General features: G+C 36.7%; 1 protein-coding gene across 1 annotated transcript in view; it reads right to left on the bottom strand.

Annotated features, from left to right (window-relative positions):
* The window catches only part of LOC136855142 (uncharacterized), a 28,263-nt gene that overhangs the window by 1,937 nt on the left and 16,326 nt on the right, over positions 1 to 10,000 (bottom strand). The window contains exons 3-9 of the mRNA XM_067132022.1: positions 8,164 to 8,284; positions 5,734 to 5,864; positions 4,964 to 5,073; positions 4,335 to 4,480; positions 3,112 to 3,355; positions 2,301 to 2,417; positions 1 to 385 (exon numbers count right to left, since the gene is read on the bottom strand). The exon at positions 1 to 385 is cut by the window's left edge and continues 1,937 nt beyond it. Coding sequence (XP_066988123.1) covers positions 268 to 385; positions 2,301 to 2,417; positions 3,112 to 3,355; positions 4,335 to 4,480; positions 4,964 to 5,073; positions 5,734 to 5,864; positions 8,164 to 8,284 — 987 coding nt within the window. The 3' untranslated portion in view covers positions 1 to 267. The remainder of the gene's footprint in view (positions 386 to 2,300; positions 2,418 to 3,111; positions 3,356 to 4,334; positions 4,481 to 4,963; positions 5,074 to 5,733; positions 5,865 to 8,163; positions 8,285 to 10,000) is intronic.

The following is a 10,000-nucleotide window of genomic DNA, read 5'->3' as shown; positions in this document are numbered from 1 at the left end:
ACTCAACACGGCGTCCCGCGGAACCAGCCCCTCTGGCATGCTCGTAGATAAATCAGAGGCGGTAAATTTATCAGTATCTCGGCAAATTTCTTAAACTATCTCACCTCTACTGTATTATATACACCCATTTCTATGTGGCTTAGTCAGAAAATTATTTATATAAATAGAAGACAACTTCGTGCGGCCGTCTCCTTTACATTTACCAGCGTTAATTTCGCTTTGAAATGACCCATTTCAAAACCTCGACTCTGATGTTGGGAATCGATTTTAAAAGCAGCGACATTTATCGGCGGGGCAGTAAGATGGATACTTGAGGCAGTTCTGGTGGCAGAAGATGTCAGCCTCTTCCTCTTTGGCGAATTTGCCGATGGCCTCACATTCCGTTCTGCAAAAGAAAAAAAAAAGAAATGAAGCAAGAGATAGATAGATTGATAGATAGATAGATAGATAGATCGACAGATAGATAGACAGATAGATACATCGATCGATCGATCGGTAGATCGACTGATCGACAGATAGATCGGTAGATTGATAGATAGATCAATAGATATATAGATAGCTTGATAGATCGGTAAATAAATAGATAGATCAATAGATAGATAGATAGATCGATAGATCGATAGATCGACAGATAGATAGATAGATAGATAGATAGATAGATAGATAGATGGATCAATAGATAGATAGATCGATAGATCGATAGATCGCTCGATATAGATAGATAGATCAATAGAGAGATCAATACTGTAGATAGATCGATAGATCGATAGACAGATAGATAGACGGAAAGACAGATAGTGAAGAGACCTAGGCAAGTTGTGAATTAATTATCAAACAGGAATTCGTTCGTCTTTAAAAAAGAACGAAATAAAAGTTTCCAGACGAAGTAATCAGAAAAATTTTGTTGCAAAAATTCAAATCGGAAAGAGTGAAAATGGCTCTGAGGCCGGATTCAGGGTCCGGATTTTAGACTGCTTCTGCAATCACTAAATCAATCAACCCAAGACCCAGTAATGTGAAGAACTTTACCCAAATCAAATGATTGCATGTCACTGAGGTTACAGAAGTTATAAATTTGTACTTTCTTTAATCTTTCCCCTATTAACCAAGTAGTTCACTCAACGTAACTGTACGCAAATACTGGATAGTTAAGCTATTAGCCTACCTTAACTTGCATTATTATTCTAAATTCAGTGTTAAGCATTGGTTTTAAATGTTTATCTATTCTGCAACTCCAGATACGTGTTTGGATATAATGCATAAAGTGTAAAAAAAAAACCTTAAGCCCTCATATTCCACAACACTGGTAAATGCAGCCCTCTGTTTCTGGTACTAAAAGTTATAGTTTTCGCACACTGTGTGAGATAAGTTCACTGCAAACACTCAGTTAAATTTATTCTCTATGTTGCTCAAAGCCTTGCAAATGGACACTAGGGACATCGCGCGAGAATCCAATTTGTTCCACAAAAGTTAAATTAAAACTACACTAAAACTTCAGAAAAACTTCGGAACTAGCAAATATATGTCCATCAGGTGAGATCTGAGATTTATTCCAGCAACTTGTAAAAATAATTATCTAATAAATAATACTTGGTACTAATGGCTGCTGTATTAGAGGATCTTGTCATAGCGTTGATTATTACATTTGGTATAAGTATACAAAGAATAGTATATCCATGTCATTACTAATTAGGAGAGACAAAATCACACATTTCAAACTAGAGTTACCTCTATACTCATGGAAAAAATATGTTTTTATTTCTGGATTTCAATCCCAGTTCCAGAGTTACTTGGGATTTTTAACATTAAAACTATCAAATTCTGATACTTGTAAAGTCAGATGGAATTCTCAGATTTGTCACATTAATGCACATGTAAATGATGTGCTCTAAGCATTTAAGGAACATGAGGTTCTGCACAGATGAGAACTTAATCTTTCCTTGTAACCAAAAAAACTCAGCCATAGACCAAGTCACCACGTCGCCAAGGAAAGGCCACGGCTGGGTGAAACCAGCCTCAGCCATGGGAACAAAATATAGAAAGGACCTGAATAATCTTTGATTTGCTTTCACTTAAACTGAAAAATAATGGGACGAAATACATTAAATGGATAATAAAACCATGTTAAAATTATCTCAAAATTGTTGAATGAGGCACAAGGACAAATGCAATTTCAAAATATCCTTCCGCGGGCTATTAGTTTCTATGCGAACAATGAAAGAAAGCTTCCCGTAAGTTTCCTGTTATGTCACTGAATCTGTTAAAATTGGATACAAACGAAAATGTTTTGGTCTACTTACACGCATCTGCAGATTTCTGGGTGGCAGTTAGGAGGGTATTTCATGCAGTTCTCCATGCACCAATCTTGCATCCCGGTTACATTTTTGAAATCATCGACTGGAATGCACAGTTGACTCCTGGAATTGTAGAAGAAAAAAGGAAAATATAATGTGTTTGAGGTTCTGATTTCAAGTCTTTAATGCCTACTTTCTCCTAGCTTCCAAGCACACTTTAGGATGAGTGCCACCATTTTTGCTTCAACTTTATCCTTTTTTGTTTAGGGCTCACAAGATAATGAAATCAGTTGAAACTCAATGGACATTGGAAATAAAGAAAATAGATCTATTTATTGGGATCCATTTTAACGACAAAGAAAATAAATGATGAATAATAGATCCATCAATGCCAGTTAGAGGCACCATGTATTTTCTTTTAGGAAAAGGCCATATACTGGTTAGCATCTACACAATTTGTGACAAAATCATAATGATAAATGCATATTTAGCACAAATAACCTGCAATTTAATCTAGGAACCAGGCGTGCTTTTTGTTCAGCTTTTATATAAATAACACCTACCAATACCTAAATTGGCATTACTGAGATAAGAGCTTTGATCTTTGACCCCTGAATAATTGGTTTAAAGTATTTTGTTCATTTTCTGACAAAATATTTGTCCATCAATAAGTGAGTATTGTTCTGGAATGGCTATGCAAACATAAACTCGAATATCCTTAATTTCTAAAATTAGAGAATGAACACAGTAATGGAAGCTACGGCTGGACAAATGCAAGGTGTTAGGAACTGCTGTAGGTCAAAGGACAGAGTCTAACCTGATAACAAGTGGTGTAAGGCCACCTGGTCTTCCAGCTGGATTAGGCTCTTGCTTGGGAACTCCAGGAAAGCTACCCCTGTAGTATAGTGCCCAGGGGTTATCAATCTCGTTCCCAGATGGTGGGTATCCGATGGAACCTCCAGTCTGGGTATTGATGACAACATCAGCACAGTTGATGAAAGTCTCTTGGGGACCTTTACCCACACCTGTGTTGCCTTGGACGTCAGTACCCCATGTGTTACCTGTAGAAGGAAAATGTTACTCAGGATGTACCATTTCACACTATATGAACTTACAGTTTGAAAATGAATAACAGTATTAAAAGAATTTACTTAGTTATGTCTACTCGATTTGCACAATGTACTTTAAAAAGGGTAATGTACCATGCCATAAGTAGTGGGTACATTACAAAAAGAGGCTTATGTTTGCATATTCATAGGTATGGGTACTGTCTTTACATAAGATAAGTCATGTGCCTTCTTTATACATAAACCATTATAAAATGTTTTACATAGGGTTAATTTGCCATAGTTACTATGAAAATATTGCAGTGTGAGTGTAAATGGAAATTTGAGGAATATAAGTAAAGAAATGCAAACTTGTTATTACAAAATTATTAAAATGGAATCATCATTTTTTAATATACACTTCCATTCGGAGACCAACAAAATTATTGTCTCCACTGAGACTGCCAACTTTGGCACTTCTCTGTAGAGTGAATAAGCATTTTGTAAAATTTAGAGCTTTTCAGTCTTCATTATTTAATTTTGTGCACTTTAACTGCATGAGGCTCACTTAGCTTATTTATTCTTGGGTGAGAAGTGTAAATTAAAGCAAAGTCAAGTTTAAAAAGCTGTGTAACGTTAGGTAGATTACATTAAGCTGGGATGAATACTTAAGACAAAACTAATGAATCTGGACGCAGGAGGAAAACTGCAAAGAAACTTTAGTATCGTCTACAGTGAACTGTGCCAAATACCTCCTATGAGGAGGATTGGGTCGGCGTTTAGAATTCACACGCATCGGCAACCTCCCATAATGCCTTGCTACCTGGTTAAACAATGTTCAGCCTCTTTACTGCATAAGGTAGTAAGAAGCGAATAATCAGCTTTTGAAACTGGGAAAACTGTTCTCACACTTTACTGTAAATATCCCCCGTCTCTTTGGGGGGAAAAGAGTGTCTTTAAGGGCAAGACTAGGCGTTATGCAGCCAATACTTACCAGCAAAATATGTCCACTGAAGGACACAGTTGCTGCAGGTGACGTCATCAGGGAGCTTAACACGCCACTTGAAAATCTCAGTCTTTTTGCTGTCCTGTGGGATCACGAAGTGATAATCGTTTGTTCCGTCAATTTTCAAAGGATACCTGCAAAGGATCATCGTTATTATCATTAATATCATTGCTTGGTTTTTAAAGAAATCCGCTGAATCAAATTCTTAGATTTTGATAGGGTTGGCTCAAAGGTGATGATAATTAAAGCAGGAAGAATTTGAAGTTGTATAAGCAGGCGAGAGGAGAGTCAGGGTAACTGATAAAGATTAAGAGACAACAAAGCACCATGCTGACAATTGCTGCATTACTGCAACTACCTAAAGTACAACGTACTAACAACACTGTAGACATTACCAAATAATAGCATGGGTATGAGGGAGATATTATTGAGACATTATTGAGTTCTCTCTTTCTTTTTCCAAATGGCATTATGTATTCATTATACATTATATAAAACTTAACCATATTCAGTAACCAATCATATATTTTCACACATTAGTTATGAATTTTTTAGGTATTTTACTAATATTTGCATTAACTATCTTATTTTGTTCAGCTAAATTTTCCTTGACTTACTGATCCAAACAAGCTTGTGTGATGATTTCCTTTGGGTTGTTATGTGGGCAGAGCTTCACTACCATTGTACCCTTATGGTTTGTCGTCAGTTCGGCTTCGATGTCAATAGCCTGAGAATTCGGAGGAAAGGGTTGCATATGACTAGCATCACTTATTATCGTCGTGGTATTTAATGTAAGGTCCAAGAGTACATGGAATCAATTCTCTTTTTGACTTTATGTGCATAACAAGAAATTTGGATTGTTGGAGTATAACTGATGTCATCCCCTTTATCTTTCTAGTTATCCAGGTAGCTTAAAGAAAAATTGGTGACTTTTGACGTAAATAACAACATTTTAACCCCTGTATGTTCCTTGCTTTAGCTATCGTTTCATGAAAGAAGCCTCCTTCATACAAAGTGAATACCAGAGTTGAAACTCCTATTTCTATGGTTGATCTGGTCTTTGGTGAACAGTTCATATGTAAACAAACTTCCTTTGGGGAATTTGGCGCTTTTGGAGGCTGTTTACAACAGGCAATAGATTTATGCCATGCAAGCTATATGGCTGATCCATGTAAATTTTACAGTATTGTTCATTTGGCAGCCTGTCAAATGAGAGCAAGTCATCATTATTGATCACACCCAGTCAGTTAATTTGCAGTTATGTACATGGTTCATATCCAGAATATATTATCATGATATATAAAAAACTACAAATAAATGACCACATACAGACGTAAGTTAACAGATATGCTTCCTCAAAAGTCACATGGTCGACTTTGTTCCTCACCTGTCCAACAACATATCTCCTGGAAATGATGCCGTTCGCAAAAAGTCCTCCAGCCTCGTGGTCGCGGGGCACTTCGTCTTTAAAGTTGTCCCCACAAACACCACACTTCCCTCCATTCTTTTGGTAGTGGACTGGAAAAAATTATTCAGACATCAGAACTGGAATGAATATTAAGAAAAATGTTTGTTTGCCTAGAAAAGAATTGCAATTTGCATCTATACTTCTGCTGTAAGTATGAGTAAATTAATTATTTTGGTGAATACTGATATCAAGGATGAGGACAACCCACAAAGAATAAAAATATGTATAAGTTAAGTAAACCTTAGTTTAACCAGACCACTGAGCTGATTAACAGCTCTCCTAGGGCTGGCCTGAAGGACTAGACTTATTTTACGTGGCTAAGAACCAATTGGTTACCTAGCAACGGGACCTACAGCTTATTGTGGAATCCGAACCGCATTATAACGAGAAATGAATTTCTATCACCAGAAATAAATTCCTCTAATTCGTCATATCCCGGCCGGAGACTCGAACGCGGGCCCAGCAGAGTGCTAGCAGAGAACTATACCGACCCGTCCAACGAGGAACTGAATATATATAAGGAGTATAATAGTAATGAGGGTAAAAAATACAAAAAGGTCCACTTCCTCAAGGCCTATTAAAAAAAAATAAGATTAGTATGGGCGTTCAGTTAGAAAGAACACTGAAAAGGAGGATTTGGCAATGTAGACAGTTTCAACTACTAAATTTGTGAAGAAAGAAGACTGGCAAAAACATGGAACTTTAGATGGCTATAATCAGGGGTTTATATAACGAGAATGGGGAAGTAATAATGGAAATGTATTTAATTATGATGCCCTGACATTTACTTTCCGTGCCATTCTTTACAAAGATGAAGTAAGATATTAAAATTGGATGTAGTTCTCTGTGATGGCTGCTTACTTGGAGTGTGCCTTAGTATCCCCAAAAAGAGCTATGGAAGACTGTACTTTAGCTTGGTTCAGAAGCTGCAGTATATGGATAGGGGAGCTTGTCCTAAAAAGAGCTGAAGTGAGAGTGGTTAGACTACTGTGAGAAATTTGAACTGAATAACAAAAACAGTGAGAGCAACAGAGCGAGGTGTAGCATTTATAGTACTACATGACATGTATACCAAAAAAAAAGGTCATAATAGATGGGTTTGTTTATATGGTTCATGTACACCATCCCTAAGTATTGTGTTTAACTGAAGCCATAAAATGGCGTGTTAAGAACAATGGTTCCAGTGCAACTGGAAGAAACAAAAGTTTGCCTGTAGGAAATTTGGCCTGCTGGACATGAATAAAGGTACAATAATTCCTGTAACAGAATGGGATGAAAGGCATAGCACTAAAAGCTTGGCCTCTTGTGGGTACAGGGCGAGGACGGTTAATAGTAATCATACTTTTTAGCTACTAATAATCATATCTCAGTCCAAAGTTGAAGTGTATTGTCATTTCCTTCCTATACTTAATAATCAAAATATATTTGGGGTTACATAAAACAGTTAAAATGCACCAGCACCATTAATCCATTATCTTTTACTGAGAACAAGTATAAATATGTAGACTTCCCGTACTTAAATCAGAACTTTGAATTAAAACTAATATACTAGGAAAATACATTTTTTTTTATGCCAGAATGAAAAATGAATCATTTGTGAAAGGTGCGGCGAAATTTCACTTTTCCTGCGGTATTAATGAAGTGAACTACATCATGGTCAATGGTAAAATTGGTAATCAATAGTGTCTGAGAACTTTAGTAAGAACCCCTCATTAGAAGACCTGATCTAGAGTGAGACAATAGCCCATTTTAAGACTACCTACTTTACCCTGAGCTCCTTGAAGCTAGAGAAACACATTTAAGTTTATTTATAGTTCAAAGACTCAGCCATCTTAAAAGTCACACTTTCTACATAGTTTGCGAAGGGCTTTGGGGCTTCAAAGGTTTATTATAGCAAATCTATAAGACTGCCAGTAGCCATTTTTTCTTCTGAAGGATAGTTAGTGTAGAGTAAGCTGGCCTATGTCAGTACTGGCCCTTCCTTAAGTGTGGTTGAATGTGACGAATGTTATGGAGAACAAGATATCTGGTATGAATCTCTGGACTCTGTCTAATCAATAGATTGCTCTGAAAGATGAGTACAGTCCAGAACATAGTTTGTTTCCACGTGAATTCTTGTTGGCGAAATGTTTAAAAATGCAGAAGTTATAATAAAATGTCTCTGCTAAGAAATTTGTGTTGTGAGAAATACGAGTGGCCAACAAGTTTACGCGAACCGTCTCTTTGTTTGTTAGAAGCTTTTGTCATAAAGATACATTTTGTTACCCTTCCACGCCATTGTAGAAATGTATTTCCTGTGAATGACAACTGTTTAAAAATGACAGCAGTAGTAGAGTGGTAGTCACTTACCTACGAATCCCCCGCAGTAAAGTTCATTATCGTTGTAGTTAACCGGATTAGGATATCCGAATCTCCACATTGCATTTCTGGCCGGAGGGTCCATGAGTCTTCCATGGCCATGGACACAGACCTGCAAATAAGGTGAAGTATTATCCAGTGACATGAAGTGTCTCGCCCTACCAAAGAGGATGCTTTGTCTTGTCCCAAGAAGGTTCTAGGCACTATTTTGTCAAAAGAGGATATTTAGTCCAGTGAGCATAAAGATGTGTCATATTATCAAGGAGAAAGGGTGATGCAGGAATGCCATGATTATCCAGAATTTATAAGAATTACCTATTTCATCATTTAATGGAATGATAGAAAATGCTCTATTCTTTTATGGAATGAACATGTTTATCATTTAACCTAAGGATGACATGTTTTATCCTGAATGGAGAAGGATAACAGCTTCTATATTATGCCCTAAATAAAGGGTAAAATATATTTTATTATGTTATAGAAGGATAATATATTCAATGACCCATGGATGGAATGTTAAATACATAGGAGGGCTGTTTATTCTGTTATAGTAGAGGGATAACAGGTTTTACCTTGAAAACTGAAGGAAAACATTTTATCTAGTTTAAAGACAATCTAATAATTATTCTCCTATACGAAGATAGGGAAGACCATTTTTTAATTAAAAAGTGTCTTGAAAAAGATAACCCTTCTAAATGAAATTCATTCATGTTTTCTGAGAGAGAGAGAGAGAGAGAGAGAGAGAGAGAGAGAGAGAGAGAGAGAGAGAGAGAGAGAGAGAGAAATGTGGGGGTGAGAAGGGAGTGGGAAGGAAAAAATCAGTATACTGTGTCACTTACAATTGTTAAACAATAAATTGTATTGAGTGTCAATATTTAATGCTATTTTACACTGAAATAATCAATGCACAACTTATTGAGCATCCATAGTCAGGTTAATTTGGGGTAGGTGTTGCTGGGAACAAATACTTGGTTTACCTGGGAGTTATTTGCTTGGTTTACTCAAGGGGTATTTATTTTGCTCAGCTTGTGCTTGGTTGATTCAGGGAACACTTATTTAGTTCAGAGGAAGTATTTACTTAGCTCAGGGGGTGCTTTGTTAACTTGGGAGTGCTTGGTTAACTTGGGGTGTACATTTAGCTAAGGGTTTTTTGGTTAACTCATAGTTTATATGTTTAATCATTCCAGAGGGTGCTAAGCTCATTCAATAAGTGTTACTTTACCTTAGAGGGTTCTCATTTCATTCCGGCTCCGGCGGTACTTTATTAACTTAGGGAAGACTGATTTAGTTCAGATGGTGCTTTCTTAACTCCCGGGATATTAAGTTAGCCCGGGGAGTGCTTGGTTAACTCAGAGGATACTTATTTACCCTAGGGGACTTAGTTAATTTAAGGAGTACTTGTTTAACTCACTGGGTAATTAACTTAGAGGACAGTTATTTAGATCACGAGGCGTGGTTTTAACTCAAGGAGTACTTATTTAACTCAGGAGTTACTTATGTACCATAGGGGTTAAAAATCAATCTCTTGGAATGTTTGATAACTCAAAGGATACTTATTTGGTTAACTCAAGGGATAATTATTTAGCTAAGGGGGTGCTTGGTTAACTCAATGGGTATTGATTTAGCTCAGTGAGTGCTTGGTTAACTCTGGGTGTACATTTTTAAGTAATGGGGTGTACGGTTAACTCAGAGAATGCTTATGTATCTCAGGATCCTCTTGATTAAGATAGCTCAAGGTGTAATTATTTAGCTCAGGTGGTGCTTGCTCAACTCAGGGAGTAATTATTTAGCTCAAGGGGAACTTGGTCAATTCATGGTGTACTTATGT

Source organism: Macrobrachium rosenbergii, chromosome 30 (assembly GCF_040412425.1).
Source record: "Macrobrachium rosenbergii isolate ZJJX-2024 chromosome 30, ASM4041242v1, whole genome shotgun sequence".
Lineage (NCBI taxonomy): Eukaryota > Metazoa > Arthropoda > Malacostraca > Decapoda > Palaemonidae > Macrobrachium > Macrobrachium rosenbergii.
The sequence above is the reverse complement of the archived record's forward strand: the minus strand, read 5'-3'. Positions and strand labels throughout refer to the sequence as shown.